This window comes from Pinus tabuliformis, chromosome 1_2 (assembly GCF_031772625.1).
Source record: "Pinus tabuliformis cultivar Carrire ecotype Pingquan chromosome 1_2, CPIR1, whole genome shotgun sequence".
NCBI classification, from domain to species: domain Eukaryota; kingdom Viridiplantae; phylum Streptophyta; class Pinopsida; order Pinales; family Pinaceae; genus Pinus; species Pinus tabuliformis.
Genome location: NC_142298.1, coordinates 358,522,200 through 358,549,187, shown reverse-complemented (window position 1 = coordinate 358,549,187; position 26,988 = coordinate 358,522,200). Strand labels below are relative to the sequence as shown.

Here is a 26,988-nt window from a genome sequence, read left to right as displayed (position 1 = left end):
ATGAAGCATTAAATAAAATAATAATAGTAATGATAATAAAGCATAATGTAGACTCAATTAAAAATAATAATAATAAATAAAAGGTAATAAAAATAAAAATTCAATTCAATTTTTTATATTATTTTGTAAATTAAGTTTTTTCATTCACATAGAAAGACTACACCAAGGATAACATTTTGCTAAAATGTTACTAGTTTCACTCCCACCACATTTATTGGTGAGTAGGTAGTTTCCCAAAAATACAACAAGATGTCATGCATATCGGAAAGACTAGAAGCTATAGGGCCCATAAGCCCAAAAGACTAGCAAAATTAGAATGCAACCATGGATTCATTAGACATATGAAGATGTGATTGGGGTTGGTTTGTTCGGTCCTGAACCAGGCGATCGCAGAGACCGAAACTCACAATGGATATGTTTCTTCATGTGAGCCATTGTACGTTCCATCCAGTCTATCTTTTCTTAAAGGCACCATTGTCCCCTCTACAAACTTGCAAGTTTGTCCTGCATATACCATTGGTTTCTCTAGAGGTCATTCATAAAATAATGATTGCGTTTCTATCATCATGTCGATATCTGCTCAACTGCTCCATAAGCATTTTAAGTTGATGGATTTGAGTGTCAATTTTGCCTTTTCTAGGGTCAAAATCATGAAGGCCTGTGAGAGTTAACAATTTTGGGGTCAACTATCTCTTCATGGCTAAGAGCCTCCAGGTGAGTTCGATTAGAATGCCCTCGTTCGCCTACCCCTTGACTTACCCTGCCACATTGATGCGATATTAAGAAATTCACTGCAAAATAAAAGACAAGGAAATTGAAGTGACTATTGAACAAACTTAGGTTGTACCAGCCAGACCACAAACCCCACCAACTATGTCGAGAGGGCAAAGTAAACACCGACTCCTCCAGCAAAACTCCAACCCATTGTAACTATACTAGTGCAACAAGGCGTCTGCAAGTTCCAAATAAGAATTACTCAAAAAACCCCAACGACTTAGCAAATACAACAAACCAGACTCCCACAAACAGGTATAAGTTTGGGTACCCTGGAACCACAATGAATCCTGAGTAGTACCATATGGACACCAACATATGTAGAAGAGCCTAGATGGTTTAATGACAACGAGTGCCCTTCCTTTTAGTTCGCACCAACCCTAAAACAATAAAACTAGAGAGAGCCAAAAACCATAAAACAAACACAACACCCTAAAGCCATAGGAATCGCGACCACCATTACAAATGAAGATGGCCCTAGGGGCCAAGAAAATCCAACTAAACGCTTCAACAATAATTAAGATAGTTCAAACCAGATAATAAAACCAAATTACCTCGAGTCGACACTAGACCTCCATAAGGGAGCTCTGCTTCTAATCCACAAAAGCGCAAAGCAACGCCACCTCAGAACAACCCGAGCCAGACTGTAATCCTCGGTGCAGAGAATGCCATATCTCGGGGTCCCAATTGAAGTGCATCAGAGGGCGAGGCAAATTGGGCACTACACCTCGCCACCCAAAACACTTCTCGCCCCACAAGGCTTGACCAGGCCACATTGAAGTCAAATCGACCCAGTACAAGCACACACCATCGCTAGATGCCAAGATGATGGATCAAAAAGCCAACCACCAACATACCATCTGTATTCCTCTCTACAACATCTCTTCAAATAGAAACCAAAGTGCTAATATAACCCTCATGCACATTCTATCTTAACTCTCCCACACTTCATCTACATGGTGTAGAGGCACCACACCACCCCCGCCTTAAATCTCGTGGGGATAGGTGGGTAGTGGGCGCTATCCCAATGCCCTCTTGCGATTGTTCTTCCACCCCATCGGGAAATATTATAATTTTGTTTTTATTAAAATATATATATATATATATCAAGTAATAATATTTCTATATATAGGGATGTGAAATTTATTTAATATAACTACTATTTTTTGTATTCATGCTTTTGTCTTGATGATGAACCACACTTGTTGGTTCGAAATGCATTGGCCAAAAATTTCTCTTATGTAATTTCTACCAAAATTATTTGCTTAATAAATAATATTATTAAGAACGAGTATAAATCCATCGTAACTCTAGATCTACTAGGTATCAAGAGGAATCAAATCTCTGGAGGTGCAAATATTTCCTCAAGTTTTTGCACTCAAAAAATATTTAATCCCTTTGGGAGCTTGGGAGATCTAAACTTAAGATGGATCTATGCTAGTTATTATTCAAATAAAATTATAAAATGATTTATAGGATAAATTTCATTCTTATCAATTTTTTTTTTTTTTTTTTTTTTTTTTTTTATGAGGATGATGATGATGATAGCTTTTTAACTCATAAAATTTAATGATATAGTTTAACTAAGTGACCTTTCACCTTTTCTACCGAAATCCAGCAAAATGATTCTTATTGAAGTTATAAATGTCTTGTTATTTAAATTGTATTTTTAAAGGAGTTGTCTTTAGTGAGACTTTTTGGAAACTTTTCTGGTGGGTTTTTTCAGGTCTAATTTCTCTAAAATTTGGCAGGAATTTATTGAAATCACAAGCTTGAAGGGTAACCCCTACATAATGGAAGTGCCCTAGGTTTTTCAGGGTGTTGAATCCATATATAGAGTGAAAAAACCAGTTTAAATAACACAAATCAAGATTCACCTCAAATTTTTCCGCCAGATTCCGCCATTAGAAGTCCAAAAAATCGCACTAAAAACAACTCCATTTTTCAATGTAATATTAAATTCATCATCTTAAAAAAAACATTTGAAACATTTCAATATTACAAACTCGACAACTTAACATTACAATTTTCCCAATTTATAACCAAATTTTCGGCAAAATCAACCATAAAATCTTCTTAAAAAACGCAAAAACACTTTTACAATACACTAAAGCAATTTTAGAAACCAAAAAACCACTGCATAAAAATAATATTTTAAAGCAAACCAATAATATTTATCAATATTTTAAAGATCGCATCAAAAAGGCTTCTACATCATGTTTTATCCCTTAAAAGTTTGATCATATTTAAAATAAATATATATATATATATATATATATATATTTTTTTTGATAAGAACGAAAATCTACCCTATAAATTATTTTATAATTTTATTTATTTGAATAATAACGAGTATCAAATCTTCATGCAAATTTTTTCTTTACCCATGAAAAAATAAATTCAATATCCAACTTATATAAAATCTATATAAAAATAAAGTAATTGAAAATAAAAAAATACCCTATAAATAATTTTTACATAAAAATACGAGAAATGTGTAATTTAACAATTCCTCCCGTTTTAAATTGATGCTATATATAATTAATAATATATCTATCTATCTATATATATATATATATATATTTCAATTTCAACTCTATGCATATAAAAAGTAGTTCAAAAAAAATAAAAATAATATATATATATATGATTAATTGTTTTTGTATATTTTAATGAAAATTTAATAAACACTTTTGTATATTTTAATGTTTAATATGAGTTGATGCTTAACATTTTTTTTAGATATGTCTTTCGGATTAATCACATAATCAGCATTTGGTGATGTTTCAAACCAACTAATGTGGTCCATCTTCATCCTAGTGGTCCATACTCAAGAGGATGGACCACATTAGTTGCTTCGAAACGTCACCAAACCCTGATTATGTGAATAATCCAAAAGACATCTATCTACATTATGGGTCACAAAAAGTCTTAAATCTAACAAAATATATTACTAATACAGAATATTTAAATATGAATCAAAATAGTCCACATGGGGTAGCTCAAGCGGCAAGGGCCGTAGAAATGAAGTCTCACCGAACCGGAAGTCTTGGGTTCAAATCTTGGGCTACCCTTCCCCCGTAGAGGGGTACATAATGGACATGTAAATCGGAGAGTCCCACCCCAGCTTACAAAAAAAAAAAAATATGAATCAAAATAAAATATTTCTACTTCTAGTGAAATATTTTAATATCAATAATATTAATATAAGATTAGCAACATCTTTTTTTTGACAAGATCGGTTACTGATATATTATAAAACAACAAGAGGGGGACTAGGTCCCAGTACATATGGAGAGGGAAGGTCAGTGGGATTGGAGCAAAATGGGAACGCAATCCCTTCTTCCAAATCACTGCTCAAGCTTCTTAAAATTTGAAATACATAACGACTATATTGTCGAATGAACTGCCCTAACAGTAAACAAAAATTACATTGCATAGGAAGTTATCAAAGGGGTCACCAAAACTGATTAACAGAATCATCTGGAGGCTTGTCTTTCTTATCGCTGAGCTTGGTCGAGGCTTCGCCTTGTTCGCTTTGATTCAATGTCTTTATGTATCTTACTGCTTCTTCCAGATGTTGACATTTTTCTTTTAGCCCTTCAATTTCTGCTTTCTGCTTCTCGAATTTCTTCTTCTTGGATTTATTTTCAGACTCCACTTCAGCCTTGAGCTCATTGAAATATTTGATGAAGCGGCCGATCATGAAGCAATTTGCCTTGCAGAGTGCGCAGTTGCTGTTGCTCTCGATCTGGTCCAAAGGATTGCCAGACATATTGGAGGCAGGGGGGAACTCTTCTTGTCCTCGTTACGGTTCTGTGCCTGAGATCTTCTGAATGTGAGTGGGCAGAAGGCAACGATTCTGAAGTTATTGTCCGAAATTATCCCTTTGGATAGAAGTTTGCTGCAGTTCAAGTAATGCTTGGAAAGCAGAACTTCGCTAAAGGATGACTGATGCAGATGCCTCAAGGAGAGAGGGCTTTTGGGAGGGAGGGTGAGACAACGGGGAAGTGTCAGCCTGATAGGGGGGTCAGAAACTTTTGACGATGAGGGTGGGAAGAAATAGAGTGGATGGGAGAAGATCTGGAGGCAAGGGGAGGGATTAAACTGCGTGGGACAGAGAGTCTCCCCTGGAAAAGCTTGGAAAGCCCCGAGCGTAAACGGAACCACAAGGACAAGCTGGATGTTAGCGTAAAAATTACATAGACAAATAATTGAGACAACAATACCTCTACCGACGCGCAAGAGGGAAGAGGAGTAGCTAATGCTCTTCGGACACCTCCAGAAACAAACACTGCGACCTGTTCTGCACGCGCTGCTGAGAGGCTTCTTCATATGAGGCAACCTTATCCTGGGCTGCTTCTTATAGAAGTTGATGAGAAATCCCTCGTGATCCTTCCTGATAGTTGATACATTGCGATCTGTGTCATAGCTGATTCCCCTGCGCTTGAAAAGACTGTTGCCCACTTCTGTCTTGTCGTGGGGACGATATTTCTTATTCATGAGGATCCTCTGTCTACTGCTCCGAACGAGAACGATTTTCCGCTCTGCTCTAAGCAGGTTTCCTTTGATATTTATGACTGTCATCTGCTGGAAAATCGTAGTTTGGGACTGAATAGTACTGCATTTTCTTTTTTCCCATGAGTAATGATTTTCCCAGTGTTTTTCCTTTGTTATGAGCCATATCACCCCAGCAGCCTGGTTATGGAATTGATTTTTCGTAGACAACATTATTTTCTTTTGCTGTCCCAACCTCTCTGTCCACCGCCTTGTTGGCTAAGGCATCTGTTGCCTGGTTATGAACTCTTAGCACATGCTTATAGACCACTATCCCTAACCGGTTGATATTTTCATTGATTCTCTGCTTTATCTTATTCATGGCTAGGTTTTTAAAGTCTCTTCAAGAATCCATTGCTGCTATTATAATAGCGGAGTCTCTTATAATAATTGGATCTTTGACTTGGAGCTTTGTGAGGAGGTTGGTTCCCATTAACAAGCCATAAGCCTCTGCTCTATTGTTTGACATAGTCCCAAGCCCCCACTCGAACGTTGATATTATTTCACCTTGCTGATCCCGGATTAGCCCACCCGCCCCAGCTCTTCCGGGGTTGTTCTTTGAAGCTCCATCAAAGAAGAGTTTGAAGTTTTTTTGGTTTTTGATCCATTCCTCTACTTCCCTTTCATTTCCCCGCAGCTTCCAATTTGCTTGTTTGTTTCCGACAATCTTTGGAATATAATTTCTGGCTAGGCCATCCAAGGGGATTTTATTGTACCAAACTCTTTCTGCGTGTGTCCAGTTGGTTTGATCAGGGGGAGGCATACTTTTGGCATTGATCATTTCCGCTATATGAGCCCAAGTTTTGGCAAGAATAGTCCCTATACTTGGTTTTTTGCCCTTGAAGATGCACTTGTTCCTGGCCAGCCAGATGTGCCAGCAAAGTGTGGAGGGAAGACACTTCCAAACACTTAAGATGGCTGCCTTATTTCGCTTTGCATGGGGATAGTTGTGCGCCCAATTTTTGAATAACAAAGACAGCTGCACAATTGAATCAATATTCATTTCAAGGGGGCAGATAACCTGTTTCCAACACTGTCTGGATATGTGGCAATTCAAGAAGAGATGTTGGGAGCTCTTGTTAGGATATTCTGACACATAGGAAATAGTTAAGTTCAACTTGGTCTAGTGTAGAGTTAGGTAAAGTGTGTTTCTTTACCGTTGTACATTTTATAACTTACAATCCGACGGTCACGATATGTAGTGATCTGACGGTTCACTCTCTCCTCGGTATTACCGACACTTGATCAGTGGCTTGATACCCGATTGGTCCATGAGTTCTATTTAAAGCGCATGGAGGGTCATTGTTCGGGTAATCCGTGCATGAGAGAAGCTTATGTAAATTTTCATTCTTTGATTAATAAATTGCCTGTAGTAGCCACGTTGGCACAGGCCGTGGACTGTTTCCCTCTTAGAGGGTTTTAACCACGTCAAAAATACTAGTGTATTGATCTGTGATCTGGTTGTGAGCGGTGTCCTTTTGGTGTTCTTTCTGAGGAACTTACCCTGTAAATTCCTACATGGTATCAGAGCTATTTGAGGGCTGCGTCCGTTGGTGATCCAAATCTGAAGCCGGTAGAACTGCATCTGACTGCCGTTTCCTAGATCTGCTGTTTCTGACTGCTTTCGGGCCGAGAGGACTGCTCTGTTGTGTTCGGAGCATCTGTTCCAGTGAGGAACCCCTTTCGTTTCACGCGAAAAGGTTTCCGGTAGCCCTAGCTGCGTCATTTTTAAGATCTGGAGGTATACAGTCTTTATTTGCAGTTTACTATTATTTTCTCTCTGCTTATTTCGGTTTCGGTTTATTTAGCTTTTTTTTAACCGGATCTATACCTTTCATTTCTGCGTATGCTCTTTGCCCTGCGAATCTGTGCGATCTGGGCAAATCAGAAACAGAAAGGAAGGATTTTTCTCATGCGTATGCTCTTTTCCCTGCACCTTAGTGTGATCTCGAAAAATCAGAAACATTGAGAAAAATATTTAGTTTTTCGGCTAAAGCTAACTTTGAGCTGCAAGGCTCATTTTTTTAAATATCTAGTTTTTTGGCTAAAGCTAACTTCGAGCCATAAGGTTCGCTTTCTTTGCATGTCCGTGTTGGGTTTTGTGTTTTGTGTTTTGTAGGGAAAAAGAGCTTTCTCAAGGCAAGCACGCAAACCAAGGCCCCCCCCCCCCTCTCTCTCTCTCTCTCAATTTTTTTGTATAGATCAATTGGTTCAGAGCTATTTTAAGAGAGTAGAGGTCTTGGGTTCAAGTCTCCATTTTGTGGGGACGGATTATTTCATTCGCGCACTTTGCCGACAACTTCAACAAATTGTTTTCAAAAAGCCATAACTTCTTCATCCGGAAGCCTTTTTCAGAGCCGTTTTTTTTAAAACAGCCTAATTTTTCGAGATCTATCCATTGGAACACTTACTTTCAGCATCTTCAGCTTCAGTTTTTTTAAAAAAATGGAAAGTCCATGCCAAGTCATTCTTGACAACACTAACTACTTCCAATGGATATCCTACATGGAAGATTTACTTAGAAGTAAAGGTCTCTACAGAATAGCCACAGACCAAGACAAGAAACCAAAAGATGAAGACAAGGTTGCAAAATGGGAAAATAGACAAGATCAAGCACGTGGTTTGATATGGATGTCTATTTCTCCTGATCTTAGATTCCATATTGTAGAACTTGAGACTCCTCATGAAGCATTGGAACAAATCACTAAAGTTTTTGGGATTAAAAATGAAATTAGAGCCCATCAACTTGAAAATGAGTTGCTTACATTGGATCCTAATAATTTTTCTTGCATTGAAGATTTCTTGTCCAAATTCAAAACCCTTAGATATCTCTTGGAAGGTGTTAAGGTTAAGAAAGAAGATAGTAACCTTATTTATTCCATCCTTACTAAGTTGGGACCAGCCTACTCTGTATTTGTTTCCACCTTCCATTCTACAAGGGAAGCTTTCATTTGTCAGGGAAAAGACTACAAGGCCCCTTCCTTTGACTCTTTTTGTGATTCTTTAATAAGAGAACAAGAAAAACTCTTACACCTTTGTCTTCTTAATCTTGGAAACTCTTCCAAGAAAGCGTTAGCCGCCCAGTAGCAACCAAATTCAAAGAATCGTAAGAAGTCATATCCTAAAAAGAATGGTCCTAAACCAAACAAGGGTCCTAAGCAAACTCAGCCTCAAAATGAAAGATCATTTCAGCAAAATGATAAGACCAATAAAAACAAATGGAAGAAGACTGATAGACATTGTAACTTTTGTAATCGAGATGGCCACTTAGAATCTAAATGCTTTAAGAAGATGGAAGCCGCAATGAAGAAACATAACATCCATGTGGAGCATTCTTCAACTTCAACTTCAACTTCATCTTCAGGAATGACACTTTCTGCATGTCGCTGTCAATCATCTCAGTCTGGTTATGCATTAAATGTATCTTCTTCTTCTCATTCTCATGAGTGGCTCATTGATTCTGGAGCCTCTTATCACATGGCCAAAAACAAAGCCATGTTTTCTTCTTTAAATGATTGTAACACCAAAAATATATATGTTGGTGATGATAGATCTCTTAATGTTGTAGGGACTGGAACTGTTCATCTAGACAATGGTCAGTTTAATGATGTATTATGTGTTCCAACCTTATCCTGCAACCTTCTATCTGTATATCAGATAACTCATTCAGGTGAAGGTAAAATTGTTGAATTTTCACCTCATGATGTTGTAATCAAGGATCTAAGAAATCCTAAACAGATTCTAGCTACTGGTATTGCTGATGATTCCACAAGGTTGTATAAGTTTCACAACTTTGGGTCATCAAATCTTCCCTCAGTATTTGTTGCTCATAATGATGAAGTGAGCAAACTTTGGCATGAGCGATTTGGTCACTTAAACTATCGCTCCCTTCAGCATCTATGTAAAGAAAATATGGTGACAGGTCTTCCTATGGTATCTTGCAGAGATGGTGTTTGTTCCGGATGTGTACTCGGAAAACATCATCGGGACAGTTTTGAAAAACGTGTCTCTTGGCACGCCTCAGCGCCTTTACAGCTTGTGCACAGTGATTTATGTGGTCCACTTCCTGTTGCTTCATTCTCTGGCTGCAAGTATTTCTTAACTTTCATTGATGATTTCTCCAGACGCACTTGGGTATACTTCTTAAAACTCAAGAGCAAAGTATTTAACACATTTTTGGCCTTCAAAGCCTTTGTTGAAAAACAATCTGGACATCAAATTCTTAAGCTAAGAACTGATAATGGTGGAGAATATGTTAAAAACACATTCATCAACTTTTGCACCGAAAAAGGAATTCAAATGCAACATACTGTTCCATACACTCCACAACAAAATGGTGTAGCTGAAAGGAAAAATCGCACCTTAAAGGAAATGGCTAATTGTATGTTGCAATCTAAAGGACTCAGTCTTAGTTTTGGGCCGAAGCAATTAATTATGCAAATTATATAATAAATCGCACTCCTACTAAGGTTCTAAAGAATCTCACTCCAGAAGAAGCTTGGAGTTCCATTAAACCAGATGTAAGTCACTTTCGTGTTTTTGGAAGTGAAGCATGGGCCCATATTCCAGATGAAAAGCATAAAGCTTTAGAACCTAAGAGTGAGAAATGTACTTTTGTTGGATATTCTGAAGATGTAAAAGGTTATAGACTTATTCCATTTAAGTCCAAAAATGTTATCATTAGAAGAGATGTAAAATTTGATGAAAATAAATCGGCCTGCGAGCCTAGTCCGGCGGATGTGCCACCTCTTCCTATCTCTTCTACTTTTGAAAACATTTCTTCTTCAGATGATGAAAGTGAGGATGACAATCCTCCCCCACCTTCTCAGGATCCTCAACTTCCAAGATGGGTCCGTGCTACTCGGGATGCAGCAGGTGATCTTGCCGGTGATCCTACAGATCAGCGACGTACACGTTCTCAGTTTGAAAGAGCCTCTTCTTTACTGGCTCAAGCTCCAGTAAATCATGATCCTGACACTTTTGCACAAGCTTCAGGCCATCCACATTGGGAAGCAGCTATGAATGAAGAATATCATTCATTGTTGACAAATGATACATGGGATCTTGTTCCTCTACCAAAGGGACGCAAACTTGTTAGATGTAAATGGGTTTACAGAACCAAGTATGGACCAGATGGGAAAGTTGATAAACATAAAGCTCGTCTTGTTGCTAAGGGCTTTTCACAGGTTGAAGGCATTGACTACACTGAAACCTTCTCCCCTGTTGCCAAAATGAACTCTATCCGCCTTGTTCTTTCCCTTGCTGCCTCTTTAAAATGGGAAGTCCATCAGATGGATGTTAAATCTGCCTTCTTGCATGAAGAAATCTATATGGAACAACCCATTGGCTTCATCCAAACAGACTCCAGCCTTGTATGTCGACTTAAGAAATCTCTTTATGGTCTCAAGCAAGCTCCTCGGGCTTGGTATGCCAAAATGGATAGCTTTCTTTTAGAATCTGGCTTTTCTAGGTGTTATTCTGACAATACTGTCTACACCAAGAAAGTGGGCAACTCTCTTATCATCCTTGTTCTTTATGTTGATGATCTTATTCTTACATGTAGTGATCCCAACCTTATAAACCATGTGAAGTCCAGCCTTAAAAAGAAATTTGAAATGACAGACTTAGGACACTTACACTATTTTCTCGGTCTTCAAGTCTTGCGATCCAAGGAGGGTATTTCCCTTTCCCAGTCCAAGTATGCTTGTGATATTCTTCGTCATTTTCACATGGAAGACTGTAAGCCAGCCCCTTCTCCCTTTCAGTCTGGAGTCAAACTTTCAGTCTCTTGTACTTCTCCTGAAGTTGATGTTACCTTATACCGTCAACTTGTAGGAAAACTCTTGTATTTAACCCATACTCGTCCTGACCTTTCCTTTGCCGTTGGCCTTGTTGCTCGTTTTATGCAAAACCCCCGTGAAAGTCATTGGAAAGCAGCCAAAAGAATACTTCGTTATGTTCGAGGTACAGTACAGTTTGGGATTCATTACAGTGCCAAAGCAGCTCCTCTATTAGTTGGTTTCACTGATTCTGATTGGGCTGGTGACCCTGATGATCGGAAGTCTACTGCCGGTTATGTCTTCACTCTTGGTTCAGGACCTATTACATGGGCTTGTAAGAAACAGGCTGCCATTTCTATTTCGTCAGCAGAAGCAGAGTATCGTGGTGCCGTGGAAGCTAGTAAGGAAGCCTTGTGGCTTCGTCAGATCCTATCAGAGTTTGGCTTTGAGCAGCAACATCCAACCACACTTTGGTGTGATAATCAAAGTGCCATTCAGCTATGCAAAGATCCAGTCCAGCATCAGCGCAACAAACACATTGAACTACACATGCACTTCATCAGAAAGCTCATTCATGACCATGTTCTTGAAGTGCAATATTGTTCAACAGATGATCAGGTTGCAGACATCTTCACAAAGGCTCTCACAGAGGCGAAGTTCACTAAACTTCGATATATGCTTGGAGTTCAAGAAGTTGTCACTAAGGGGGGATAGGCTCTAGTGCCTCCTTCCTTCTCCTATTGTGTCATATTTGTAAATCCTTCAATTCTATCACAAGTTGTTCTTAAGGGGGGATGTTAGGATATTCCGACACATAGGAAATAGTTAAGTTCAACTTGGTCTAGTGTAGAGTTAGGTATAGAGTTAGGTAAAGTGTGTTTCTTTACCGTTGTACATTTTGTAACTTACAATCCGACGGTCACGATATGTAGTGATCCGACGGTTCACTCTCTCCTCGGTATTACTGACACTTGATCCGTGGCTTGACACCCGATTGGTCCATGAGTTCTATTTAAAGCGCATGGAGGGTCATTGTTCGGGTAATCCGTGCATGAGAGAAGCTTATGTAAATTTTCATTCTTTGATTAATAAATTGCCTGTAGTAGCCACGTTGGCACATGCCGTGGACTGTTTCCCTCTTTGAGGGTTTTAACCACGTCAAAAATACTGGTGTATTGATCTGTGATCTGGTTGTGAGCGGTGTCCTTTTGGTGTTCTTTATGAGGAACTTACCCTGTAAATTCCTACAGCTCTCTTCTTCAGCAAGGCAAAGAACACACATTGACAGCCCATGGATGCCATTTTTTCTCAAATTCTCAGCAGTAAGAATCCTCCCTTTTAATAGGGTCCACACGAAGAACTTGACTTTAGGAAGGCAAGCATTCTTCCACACAGCAGTCCAGAGGCTCCACTTATCGAGGTTGCTATCATTTCGGAGGAAGTTGTAACCAGATTTGACAGTGTAGTCTCCTCCACTGGGATCCCAAATATAAGTATCCTTGTTCTGTTTGTTTATCGAAGCTAAGCCATATAGGAGTGCCTTCAAATCTTCCCACTGATCAGCAAGGCAATTTGGAAGAGCTGGCCTTTTCCAAGCTGTCCATCTATCTTGGTTCCACTCCGAAATAGAGAATAAGGAAGATATGCCCTTCTCCTCCATCCAGTCATGAAGGTCATTCAAGTTGTGGTGTCCTTTTAACGGGGTTGCTCCCATGATTCTGTCGTTCCAGATGGAGGTGTTTTCTCCATTTCCAAGATTCTTTGAGAGATGATCTTTGATATGGGGGATGGATTTTTTGATAAGTCTCCAAATTTGAGTACAAGGGCAGTCCGAGATCAGCCCATTAATCAGCAAAGACCTCTGGCCATTGAGGTATTTCCTGGCCAAGGCTTCTCCCCACCACTGATCCTGACCAATAAGCATGCGCCAGACTAATTTTATACCAAGAGCTTTGTTTGTTAAATTTGGGAGACAGATAGAGATACCTCCATATTCGAAAGGAAGGGTGACTTGATCCCACCAAACCAAACTGAACTTCTTGGAGTCCTGTCCCCCCACCAAAGGAAGCCTCTAATGATGAGTTCCATTTGTTTATGGATGCTGGCTGGAGCCAAAATTAAAGCAAACTGGTAGATAGGCAAGGCCGAAAGGAGCGCTTTGATTAAGATAGTTCTACCAGCCAAGTTTAACCACATCATTCCCCAACTTTGGATTTTCCCTCTTACTTTCTCAATTTGTTTGTTCCAAGTCTCTGTCTTAATCCCTTCTTTGGCCAATGGTAAACCCAAATATATGAAGTGACTCCAATTTTGCTGAACTGGGATTTCCAGAATTTGGGAAATCCTTTGCATGATGTTGTTTGGCACATTCCAAGTGTATATTCTACATTTTTTGTTGTTCAAAAGACCTCAAGAGACAGCTAGAAAGTCATCTAACACCTTTTTGAACCTTCTGGCAATTATACTGAATGCTCCCCCAATCAATAGGGTGTCGTCTACGAAGAGAGAGTGATTAATTTCTTTAACACCTCATGTTATTCTTATGCTTGTAATCTCTCTTCTCAGACGCTAATTTTCTAGCTATATACTCAAAGTTTCTACCATAATTATATACAGAAAAGGAGAGAGCGGGCATCCCTGCCTCAGTGCTCTTGAGCTGCGAAAGTATCTGCAGGGTCTTCCATTAATCAGAGGGGTGATCCATGGGTTGGAAATACATGCTTCAATGATCCTAATGAACTTGTCTGAAATGCCAAATTTTTGTAAAACTGCAGCAAGGAAACGATGGCCAATGCGGTCGAAGGCGTTAGCCATATCCAACTTTATAACCATTCCTCTTTCATTGTTTTGGACGCTGCTGTGTATGGCCTCTTGAATGAGGATTACATTGTCAGTTATTTGCCTTTTTGGAACGAAGCCCCCTTGGTTTTCCGAAATGATACAAGGAAGGATTTTTTTTAGACGGTTTGCCAAAATCTTGGTAATGATTTTATATGAAGAGTTACATAGAGAAATTGGCTTGAATCTGTCAAAGGATACTGGATTTGGCTCCTTGGGAATAAGAGCCAGGTGTGAAGTTTTTGTATTTCCCCCACTTTATGCTTTTTGAAAACATTCTTGATCATACGTACCAGATCTTTTTGGATTGTCTCCCAATGGCTCTTATAGAAGGCGATGGTGAATCCATCAGGGCCTGGAGCTTTTTCTGGATGCATGCTCCAAACAACTTCCCTTATTTCTTCCGTTGTTACCTCCTTCTCGAGCTCACTATTTTGCTGATCGCTGACTTTGCTGCTAATTTGATGAAGAAAATCAGTGTTGTCCACTTGTTGTTCCTCAGCTGTGAGGAGGGATTTAAAGTGGTGAAACGTTGCTTCTTTTATTTCCTCTTTCCCCTTGATTTCCTGCCCTGCCACATGGATTTTGTCGATTTGGTTGCCTGCTCGATGAATCTTGAGGTTGTTGTGGAAGAAGGCTGTGTTCTTGTCCCCAGCTTGGATCCAAAGACATTTGGATTTTTGTCTAAGTTCCTCCTCTTCGTTTCTATTTTGCTGATATAGAGCCGCAAACAGTTCTGCTTCCTGGGCTTTGTCTTGTTTAGTGACTTGCTGGCTTTCCTTTTCTTTGTTCCACTTCTCCAACTTGTCTTGCAATTCTGATTTACGATTCTTGTCTCTTACAGCTTCTTCTCTGGCCCACGTTTTAATTTTTTTCTCTCACATTTTTAAGCTTAGTCTCCCATACATACTGTGGGGAGCCCAACACCTCTTCTTCCCAACTCTTTTTGATCAAATTCCTGAAGTTGTCCTTGTTGTCCCAAATTTTGCTGTACTTAAATGGGATCGGACCCTGATTTTCCCATTTGTCCAAAATGAGCACAACCGGCTTGTGATCGGAGGCCGAGGCATGCACGATTTTGCTCTTTATGGACAAGAAATTTGCTGCAATATCCTCCTGGATCAAGATTCTATCAAGCCTTTCTTTTATGTTATGAATGCCCGTTCTTTTGTTGCTCCATGTGAATTTTCCGTTGTTGGGATGGATATCAAGCAACTTATGTTCAACAATAATGTCCTCAAAGGCAGCTCTTGACGGGTCTCCTATGAATCTGCTCCCAGCTTTTCCTCTATATTCCAGATCAAATTTAGATCCCCTCCCATTATTAGATTGTCAATCTGGGCGTCTTGTACCTCTTCTTTTAGAGACTCCCAACATAAGGCTTTGTCTCTATAATGATTCGGTGAGTATATATTTATAACCGTATATGTGATATTTGTATTCTTCTTTATTAGATCTGTCCTCACCGAGCTGCTGTTGAGTTTTTGGCTGATAATTTTCTAGTTCCATTTATTCCACAACGTTCCAATGCCTCCTGATGCCCCGTTTGAATATGTTGCTATTCCTTCATAATTTTTTTGGGTTGCTATCAAATTTTGAAATTCTCAGTTATTAATTTTGGTCTCTTGGATCATTAAAACATCCGGTTGTTCCTGCTTTATCAGATCTCTTGTTGCGTTGAGTTTTAAGGCAGAACCCAACCCCCTGCTGTTCCAAGAGACCAAGATCATTATTTACTTGGTTTATGGTGGTTCCCAGCCTTTTCCTTTGGCTGCATTTTTTCCACACTCCCTTTCTGTTTGCCCAAGAAGGTGTCCATAGGCTATTGAGTTCCGATAGCCATGTCCTTTGCTGCAGCCTCATCTCTAAGTTCCTTGTTGGATTTCCTCCCAGTTTTTTTTTGTTGTTCCAGAGTATTGGTTGTTTCTTTGATTTTGTTTTTGGTGAGGATTCTATCGATTGAAGGGGGGGAGGAAGCACTGGCATTAGCATTTGGTCGGGGAGGGGAGTGAGGAGATGGGAAGTCATCTTCAAGAAATTCAAAAGGATTAGTAGATGGTTCAATCGGAGGAGCAGGGATGATGAGGGGGTGAGAGGAAGTAGCAGTGTTTTCATTTGCTTGAGGAGGGTTCTGGGTATTTTGTTTATTACTTGTTTTCTTCCTTTTCACTTGTTCCCAGTTATTTTCTTGGGTTTCTGCGTTCTCAACTGTCTCGACATCCTTAAGTTTGCTACATCTATTAGCGAAATGACCATACTCATGACATACTTTGCATTTGAAAGGGATTTGCTCGTAGTCCAACTGCTGGATGTGCGTCCACTGATCCACCCTAAGTTTGATTGCCTCCGAGAGCCCTCTTCCCAAGTCTACTTCCACGCAGATCCTGGCGCAAGCGTGCATGTTGTCTTTTGGTTCACATCTATCAATATACTTTCCCACAACATTCCCTATAGCTTTGACTGATTCGTCCCCCTAGCAGTGAAGTGGGAGATGCGGCAACCTAACCCAAACCGGCACTGCGTTTGGTATGTCCATCTCAGGGTCAAAGTCCAGAGACCACCTGTTCAAGTATAGGCCTCGCGAATCCATGAAGTATGGTCCATTCCTGAAAATAAGGTTCCTATCTTCTTTAGATTCGAATAAAAATGTGTAGTAGCCCCTTCCACAGAACTTGATCGCTATTTTCCCTTGTATATTGGCGCTCCAGTTTCTCTCCACCCATTTTTGAACTGCTCTGGGGGAGGGCCACAGACCTGTGAACTGCCCAACCAGTCCCCGTTCGGCCAGAGAAATGGCTGCTTTCCGAGGTAGAGTAGGGGGTAAGGCTATCTTAGGAATTTCATGAAGTTTTTTAACAAATTTACTTGCAACTGGTTTGGCTTTTGGGACTCCTTGATCAACTATTAAGGAGGTGAAAGCTGCTTCTAGGTTTGGATTGCCATTTGGAGAAGGAGAGCCATCCCCCGGCTGATGAGACATTGGGCAGAAGGAAGCTCAGCAGCAGAAGGTTGCCAAGCTCTGGACAAGAGAAGTCAGCACAAAAGGAGCCCACCAGCAGAAGGCCAGAGGGAAGGAAGGAAGCCTGACAGCAGCAGGCTGCCAGGCAGGGAAGCTGCAGGAGGCAGCGCGGGAGGCAGGGGCGCGGCTAGGTCACGGGCTCACCTAGAAGGAAGAAGCCTATTGCAATAAGATTTTCCATATTTAACATGAAGTTGACATATGGTGCTACACACATGCATATTAGTGTGAATGATATATGTAAGTCCTTCTATATTTAACATGAAGTTGACATATAGTACATATTTTTTATTTTTATTTTTTTTTGTAAGTAAACAAAATTTCATTAGATTAACATAAATTTACATAGAGTGCAGTCTTGTCAAAACATTGACAGACTATGTCTGAATTGAGTATGTTTAGGAAGCAAAAAGACCCGTCTAACTAAGAGAGACCTTGGGAGTAGCCATCTACCATTAGGTGGGAAAGTGAATGGTCTCCTTGAGTGATATGCGACCAACTTTTATCAATAAAAGACTAAACGAGTATGCAAGAAAACATCAAATAACAAGAACTGAGAAGGCCTTCTTGAAGAGTGATGGCGAGCCATGTCATGCTGATAATTAGTTGAAGGGGTCATCTTGACCTTTTGACAACCATGGTGGTTTTTCCCATTCAACAAGTGTCCCTATAGTGTTGATGTTGGCATCTTGTTGGATTGTCTCTCTTGTTGGATTGTCTGCTGTGACTACCTTGTTGCCAGTGGCTTGCTCCATTGTCTCATTGCCATATGTGAATGATTTACCTATTTGTTTCTCCATCCTTTACAGAGGACCCAACTTCTAAGGGCTAGGAGGCTTTGCTCCTTGAAAAATTGAGTCCGGGGGACTCAGAGAGGAGGGGTCTAAATTGTTTGGGGAGTTGGAGGAAGCCGAAAGTGGGGGAGGAGGGGGAATTGAATTCCCAGAATGCCAGCTCAAACTTGCAGAGTTGATTGAGCCTAAACCAGATGGAAATCTAAATAAATTATTTTTCCCTCCACAACACACGAGACCTATTTTTGGTCCTTCAAGTGCCTACCAAGTAGGTTCCTGCCTCCAAGTGTTCATTGCCAATGTTTCTTATCTCACATGCCTCCATGGCCACGACCATTCACCTGATGCGCTAAGGGAGGTCCTTGTCGAACTTGTCAGCTCCTTGGCCATGCCATGGAGGCAGAGGTTGACAACCTCTTCCTCTCCCTCCTCTCCTAGTGTGACCACATTTGCGTACCATGCTTGTCAGGTGAGACATGTCATTGTTCTTACCTCCAAGCTTAGTGTCCTTCTTGGCTTTGCAAATGTTGGAGTGTTTGACCTCCTGCTGAGCTCTGCAAATGTGGGAATGTTCAGGCACCTGAGGAGTAGAGTTGAACTCCACTTCCCAAATAAAAAATGAATGCAAGGTTCTTGGTATTCTGCCACCCTATCCGTTGCATTGAATACAACCTGTAGGAATGGAAAACAAGGATCACCACCATTCCCTGGCCTTTAATGCACTAAGGTGAGTCGTCATATGCGTAATGATTGCCACTGATTTTGGTGGAGCACCCGAATTTGGGAAGTGCATAGATTTTATTATGCATTAATAAAGATCAAATATTTTGCCCACACAAGCAACTCAATTAACAACCATTATATCATGAAATATTATATAAATTGTTTACCTTCAGAATAAATAAATAAGATCAAATATGAAATGTAGATCTCTTTTTAAAATATAAAACTTAAACTAAATGTTTATACTTAAAGGAATTTAATATAAATCAATATATAATTAAATCTAAAATAAATTATTATTTTTTCAAGAGTAAGAAAAACTATCATAACTTAGTAGTGAAGAGAACCATCAACTATTATAATTTTGTCAAACCAACACTAAAGAGGAAAGACAACAATAAGAGAATGAAAAACAACAATAAAAAGAAAAAACTAACCATCTTACTCTTATAACTGAATTGTCAAACCAATAGTAAAAAAACCATAAACTATTATAATTTTATCCAACTAACACCTAAAAACCATGGCTATTATAATTTTTAACCCATAACAATCTCACACACAACGAATCTCACTCTTATTCCAGTTAAAAAAACATTTTTTTTTTTTAATATTATATTGATTTACTTGATCAAGTAAAAAAACATAATAAATTCTTATATTATATTTATTTAATTAATTGATGTTTTCAACATTATCTAAGGAGGTTCAATTAATGCAACTTCTATTTTGTTTGGACTTATTTGCTAAAGGTGGGCCATAGGCCTTATCATATACACTGTTGGGCCGCACAAAATCTTACCACAAATCATACTTCCGCGAACAAGTGATGACATGCAATAGAAAATACAAGAGAGTTAAAGATTTATCTATGTGCACTGTCAAGTCGCTGCGCACAGGGCTGGCGGGTTCTCTCTCGCACGACTCCCTATATGCCGACTGTCAGATAAGTGCAGCAAGACGAACGGCGGAGGTCGGATTCCAGGTACGTCTCTCCCCTTTGCACGAGAACGAAAAATGCTTTGCATTCTCGCAGAGTCTCCACGTTTCTGTTTTCACCCTTCAAGCTTTTCAGTGCTTCATGCCTGAGCGTTCTAGAACGCTTCAGAAGCCCTTGATTTCGAAAGCATCTTGGATTTTCATTCCGGGCATCTTCGCAAAAATTGACTCTTCATTAGCTCTTAGGCTCGGCTATTCCGTGACTTTCAGTTTTCCAGTCTGAACCTACTGAAGCTTCTAGAAGATATATCTGGCATTAACGCTTTTGTTTTGCCGCTTCTTTGGAGCGTTTTAAAGATTTCAGCTTTTGTCGCTTTTAGCAATGAGAAGTTCCAACTGATTATTATTTCATTGGAGATTCCGACCATTTTGAGAAATTAATATTGATTTGTGTAGTTGTTCTTGTTGAAGATCCCAAAGATCGTATGGATATTTAAGTATTACGCCTAAAAGCGCGCGGAGACTTAATGGCGCAGGAACCGATTGCGGAGAAAATCTAGTAATTCTCACGATAAGGGAACAAATACAAGTTTCTTTTATCGATCTACTCGTCTTTTCGAAGTCGCTTCAGATATGGGAGCAAATACAAGTTTCTTTTATCGATCTACTCGCCTTTTCGAAATCGCTTCAGATATTGTCGAAATTTGCGGCTTGTTGTTACCGTAGATCAAGCTTTATCCGAGGACTAGCGGCATAGGACACGCTTTCGGCTTTTAGACAAAGCCGTGGTCATGCATTGAAGCTGTATTGATTGTTATTACAGAGGCTCTAGTCCGTACTCAACGATATGTGCTTTGTCTCCGATTATTCTAGCGCACGGTTGGAAAACTGGAGATTTTTTGACCCTCCCGATGCGAGGGATTGAGTTTTTTAAACATCAAAATAACTACCAGCAGTGAAAGGAGCTATCGTGTTGGATCTCTTTCCAAGATCAGTTGGTTTACTAAAATGACTCCCCACGGCGGGCCTATGCGTACACGACTTGGAAAGTATGAGCTTGGTAGGGTTATAGGAGAGGGCTCGTTTGCCAAAGTTCGACTCGCAAAAAACGTGGAGACGGGACAAAGTGTGGCCATCAAGGTGCTCAACAAAGAGAGAATATTGAAGGATAAGATGGTGGAGCAGGTACTTTTTAATTTTTATTTTCAAGCTTATATCTTAAAATTAGAATGTCAAGAATTAGCAGGTATGAAAATATTAATCCATAGGGTTTATAACTTGTTGAATGCAAAGTTAGTATTTCAACCTCGAGACTTTTTAAATATTTTAGCGTCAGGATCGCAAGCTTTGCACTGCGTACTTTAGATTTCAGAAACCACAGGATCGCAAACTTTGCATCGCGTACCTTAAATTTTAGAAGCCATTTTTTAAAACGTTTTTAAGGTTGTAGTGGGGTTAATCCAGTGTGATATGTCGTCTTGGTACGAAGGCATTGAAAATTAAACTTGGGTTGATGGTGGCAAATTCCTATCAGTTTTTGGTTAGAGTAAAGTTTTGCGAATGCTTAAGGATCGCAAACTTTGCTCTGCGCACCTTAGATTTTAAAAAACCGTTTTTTAAGGTGGGAGTGGGGTTAGTTCACTGGGATCTGTTGTTGTTTTGTGGATTGAGATACAGCTATTACGAAGAAACGAATAATTAAACTTGGGTTGATGGTGGTAAATTCCTATCAATTTATTGTTGGATAAAAGTTTGACGAATTAGTGCGATACCAGATATAATACAATCGTAGATAGTAAATAACATTGTCACCATTATCCTGAATCACTTATCGCTGATTCACCCCGCGGATATGAACGAGAAACATTCCTTTGATTGCAGCCCATGTCGCAGTTACATGGTCTGTTGAGGTCAGTAACGTCCCCTGATTTGTGTATGCTGAGAGGTGTTTCAACCATGATCTCAATCAGGTCTAGTATAGTATTCCTTCCTTGTGGTACGATTCAGCTGCAATATTTATAGAGTTTGCATCATCTACATGTTGCGTTCTAAATATTTCTTTCGGACATGCAAAATGTGAGAGGGCATTTCTTTTTACCCTGGATAAATCGAGATATGCTTCTGCTGTTTAAATATTTATGCTCGTTAATTCATCGTTTCTGATATATGCGGTGCAAACTCTTGTTGTAGTTTGCTAATACATTTTCTTGTTTGCAGATAAAAATAGAGATCAGTACAATGAAACTGGTAAAGCATCCTAATATTGTACAGCTTTTCGAGGTAATTTTACCCGTCTGCCTAGAACATCTCTCTAATAAAATAGTGCAGTATATTTTGTTAGATTTGCAGCTATTAATGGTGCTTGTAATGTATATCTGTTATAAGTCATTAGTTGCGGCATAAAGTCTTTAGCCAATTGGTTATTCTTATATTGATCTTTCTTTGTCCTTGCACTCATGCAGGTTATGGCTAGCAAGACAAAGATATATTTTGTTCTTGAGTACGTTACAGGAGGAGAGCTTTTTAATCAAATTGTAAGCATCATTATAAGCCTAAGTTAGTCTGTATATGGTTTAACGGATCAATGTAATTGCTGCAAGTATCATCTTTGTTTGTATTTTTGCTTTTTGCTGTTCTCCCTAATTTTCTGCTGTCGTCAACATCTCTTGTTTTTAGCAAATTGGGTTTGGTTTAGAAGAAATTAAGTTCTGCTACATCTTACACTCTTATAAGTTCCATTCTCATGCAGCACAGTCTCTTCTTAACCCTCTTTTGTGGATGTATGTATGTACGTGCACCCATGCCTGGTTATGGGCGTCCCTAGGGTGCAGAAGTTGGTGTGGGTAACGGCAAGTGTGTTTCTTTATGCACAAACAGACGTACTGGCATGAGCTCCGTTCATTTGATCTGTATAACGTTGTCTTATTTCTTTCAAAAATTCCAACTATGCTTCGAGGTTAAGGGCTGCTTTAGTAAGGTAGTTTAAGCATGAAAAGAGCAGACTTGTCTTTGGTGTGTTATAACTTATAACCATAAACTCGAATGAATTTACCTGATAGAAGCTTAATTCTTTCTTCCCTGCTCTTTGCCCTACTCTATTCTGCATGTTGCTAAGGGCACAGAAACATTTTGCTTGCCTACTTATTCTTCATTCATTTTTTATTCCAAGGAAAACCTTGTGGGAAAACTCTTGACACATTTTGCATTTTGCAGATGGTATCCAATGTATATCCATGAGCACTGATTATGGTGTGAGACCAGGAGGGGCATTAAGTGAAACACACAACATAGACAGCTAATGTGGTGGGTTGGCCTCGAGACTTCATGCATAAGTTCAAAGCACTCAACCACTCGAGCTTACTCACCAAGCTATTCTTCATTCATTCTTTCTTTGCTTAGAAAGTGAGACTTTATCATATGGAATATCTTACATAGGATACAAAAGCTCAGGACAAAACCAATCATGTTCTGTAGCCTCATCGTATTGAATACATTACATAGATAATAACTACCGAAACAGGAGACCTTGGGCTTTCTAGCTGATGGCAGATTTAGTACACGTAGTATAGCTTACACTAGATTTGTTCACATTAGACATAGAGACCAAAATGTTGTGGACTGATCCACATATTCTGCTGGCATACTTAGCTGGGCATTTTGTTGACGAGGCACATAGGTGGGGCCTTGTCTTCTAAAATCTTGTTCAAATTGGGGTCCCATCTAACCCTGGATCTAAGGAGCTCTATTCCGGATGCAGGAGCAACCTTGGGTAGCTGGCAATCCTACATCACCCAAATTCCATTTCAGTTTTCCAGTTTGCTGAAATTTCAGTAGGAGAAACAGAGGGCAAAGGGACCACAATGCAGAGACCTAGGATAAATTCAAGAGGCTCTTAGATTCCACATGGCAGCTGATGATTAGTGGTGATGGGGACCCTGTTAACATGGTCAACTATGATCAGATAGTGATGGTATGGAGTCTGAACTCAATTAACACAGTCAACTATATGATAATCAGCAAACACTAGGAGGCGTAGGGCCCATAAAAGGTCCAAAGATAGTTTAAAGCTGCAATTTGGAGGCACAGAATTAGGTCGTGGGACCTTAACTTTGGCTGTTAGTAAGTCTGGTTGATTTAGAGTGAGGCTCCAAGCCTGCAATATGATGGATTGAAGCTGTGTTCTGTTAAATGATTCTTGTGGACAGTGCTGTGGGATTTTGTTTATGAATGAATCTATTTCAGTTGAGTAAAAACTGTTGAGACTGTCTTTTATTTATCTGCTTTCTACAACTGTGCATTTAATTATTTACTTGCTGTGTGTGTGTTTTTTTTTAAACCATGGTAAATCGGTAACACATTGGATTAATTTGGGCAAGGCCCAGGATCAAATCTTCCGGCTGCCATTATAACGCCAAGAACATATCCAACAACCCGCAAGCCAAGTATACCAATAACTTATGACTTAGCAAGAGCCAAGACATCACGTGGGTGGCAGCACCTACTCATTAAACCTCATCACAACAGGCTAAACATGAATTGAACTTGGGTGAATGGGAGAAAAAGCATTGCTCCCAATCACTTGAGCTACCAACCCGGGACAATTATTCATCAATGTTCCACCAAGTTTCTGGGACGGGGGGATGCGGGAACGAGGAGATGCACAAGGGGATGTGTGGGAGCACCCCTAGATTTTAGGGAAATTCAGGGGGGATGTTGTTAATTTTAGGTAACAATGGTATGTTCTATGCTTTGGAGCAATTTTACTCCAATTCTTTATTAGTCCAATATCAATATCCAGTTTAGCAATCACATCAGCATGATAGTAAAATGCAGATAGAACATAAACATAAACAGTAGAAGACAAGCCAAGAAAGAGAACACAAGATGTGGCACCAGCCAGGGACAAACCCAAATGTGGGGAAATCCTTGATCAATTCTTCTTATATTCTTCAATAGTTCAGCAGAGAGAGAGATAGTACAATTTACAACTCTGATAATTTATGACAGCAGCAAAAAGCCCTAACCAGAAAAGTCAATGCTGGTCAACAGTGCATAATTCTTCCTCTATTCAGCTCGGTCAAACCTAGTCAGCTTCGGCCTCCAACAGCAAGAGTAATCAGCCCAAAACAGCCCGAAAAAGTCCAGTCAAAACTGGTAAATGAAAGTCAATCTTGTGGTCAGCCCTAGTATAGTCAACGTTGGTCAAAGAAGAGGTCAGATTGCCTCGGTTTGAGTGCTCAGATCTGCGGCCTGCTAGGACAGAGATGCCTCACCCAAACCGAAGTCAAAACAGGTCAACGCTTGAAGTCAACGCAGTCAAACAACCTCCCTGCAGCTCGGTCAACGCTGGTCAATGCAGTCAACAGAAATCTGTCCTCCTTTCCTTCGCACGTGTGAGAGAGAAGAATGCCCAAAAATGCATACCCAATCACAAGAGAAGAGAGAGAGATGTGAGATGAGATGATGATGAAAATGACTTGAGGTCTCTTTTTATATGCAACGTTGAGGATGAGTTGGGGGTTTGAATGCCTATTTTGCTTGTTGGCCGACCTTGACAATTTGTCCATAATATAAATAATTCATATCTTCATTTGTACATGTCGGAATCGGATGATTCTTAGATCAATCCTACACCTCTCGAAGAGAGGAATCCAAGAAAAATATCAGCGGTCATAAATAAGATGACCCATGTGGAGTTTGGCCCTAGTTGCCAATTTTAACACTCCCTCTCAACTAGGGAGAACTCCATCTGCCAATCTGTACTCTCTGCCATCAATGCACTGCTCTGCTGAACTATGAAGGAGAAGAAGTGATCGAGAATGTCTCATACCATTCTCTACTGACCCGAAGTCAGTCCCAGATAAAAGAGAGTGTCTCATAGCACTCTTACTGACCCGAAGTCAGTTCCATTCAGAAGAGAGTGTCTCATACCACTCTTACTGACCCGAAGTCAGTTCCAATTGATCCTAGATCAATATCGGTCATCCTAGCATAGGGAGTACGGTAGTACACGATGCATCCATCGGTAGTACTATGGTCCCTATCCCCATTTCCCTACTCATTGGCCAGATGAGAGGTACTTCCCATGAGTCCCAGACTGCATGAGTAGGATGTCTCAGCAGGAGAAGGATGAACCACTCATCCTGCCTACATGTCGCCACGAGGTATCACAGGGGAAGGCTGAACCACTCACCCTGTACACAACAAACCACTAGGGGAAGGCTGAACCACTCACCCTATGGTTGCTCATCGCTCCAAGAAGTACCCCAAGTCCCTCGGAGCTCCCAAAGCTCAATGTCCATATCATACAGGACCCTCACAAGAGGGTCTCTCCACGACTCCAAGTCGTTCTCGAAAGGCCAAGAACTTGACCTTCCCCAGGGGCTTTGTCAGAATATCGATGACCTGCTCATCAGTCCCAATGTGATGGAGCCTTATTGCTCCTCGTTGTACCATATCCCGGATAAAGTGGTACCTGATATCTATATGCTTGGAGCGATCATGAAACACAGGATTCTCTGATAATCGGATCCCACTCTGGTTGTCACAGAGGATCACGGTGGTATCCAACACATGTCCAAACATCTCACTGAAGAGCTTCCTCAACTAGACAGCTTCACAGGAGGCCATACTAGCAGCTATGTATTCGGCCTCAGTGGTGCTCAAGGAAACCGACTTCTGCTTCCTGCTCATCTAGGATATCGAAACAGATCCCAAAGAAAAACAACATCGAGAAGTGCTCTTGCGATCCACCACACTACCAACCTAATCAGCATCAGAATAACCATGCAGCCTCACATCTCCGGTAGTGTATCTCAGTGCATGAGTGATTGTGCCCTGAAGATATCTCAGAAGATTCTTGGCACCAATCCAATGTATATGATGAGGCTCAACCATATATTGGCTCAGGGTGTTAACTGCAAAACATATGTCAGGACGGGAGTTCACCAAGAACACCAATGCTCCTATGAGTTGACAATACTCAGAAGCATTTCCCAATTTAGGTTCGGCAACACTACCACATAACTTCTTAAAGTTAAGTTCCTTTGGGGTAGTCACAGGCTTGCAGTCCACCATCCCAAATCTTTCCAATATCTTCACAACATATTTTCCTTGAGATAGGAAAATTTCTCTTGGCTTTTGCCAGACCTCCAGTGCTAGTAAGTAGTGCATCGGTCCTAGGTCTTTCATCTCAAATTCAGAAGCCAACTACCTCTTACATTTTTGAATGAGAGGGTCTGCACCTATTAGAAAGAGGTCGTCTACATAAAGTACTAGTACGAGAGGTTTATCATTTTCAACCTTAAAGTAAAGGTTCGGATCGATTTCACTTCTAGTGAATCTTAGCTTCATTAGATAACTATCAATCTTCTCATACCAAGCCCGGGGTGCTTGCATCAAACCATAGAGAGATTTCTTCAACCTGCATACATGAGATTCTTGGTCATGAACTTCAAACCCCTCTGGTTGTTCCACATAGACTACCTCTTTGATGAACCATGCAAGAAAGCGGTCTTGACATCCATCTAATATAGGTTCCATCCTTGCGAGATAGCAAGGGCTA

At 40.1% G+C, this 26,988-nt stretch overlaps 1 protein-coding gene and 1 long non-coding RNA gene across 9 annotated transcripts in view; both read left to right on the top strand.

The window, feature by feature from the left end:
• Positions 1–19,282: 19,282 nt before the first annotated feature.
• LOC149205854 (CBL-interacting serine/threonine-protein kinase 9-like) overlaps positions 19,283–26,988 on the top strand; it is a 185,369-nt gene continuing 177,663 nt past the window's right edge. For 5 of the 8 annotated variants that reach the window (XM_089395188.1, XM_089395190.1, XM_089395189.1 and 2 more), the window contains exons 1-4: positions 19,333–19,470; positions 19,896–20,609; positions 21,642–21,704; positions 21,887–21,958. In XM_089395188.1, coding sequence (XP_089251314.1) covers positions 20,433–20,609; positions 21,642–21,704; positions 21,887–21,958 — 312 coding nt within the window. In that variant the 5' untranslated portion in view covers positions 19,333–19,470; positions 19,896–20,432. The other 3 variants (XM_089395185.1, XM_089395186.1, XM_089395184.1) reach the window with 3 other exon arrangements.
• LOC149205855 (uncharacterized) lies at positions 21,967–23,665 on the top strand. Its single transcript, XR_016252497.1, has 2 exons — positions 21,967–22,401; positions 22,638–23,665. It is a non-coding gene; the product is annotated as an uncharacterized LOC149205855 (long non-coding RNA).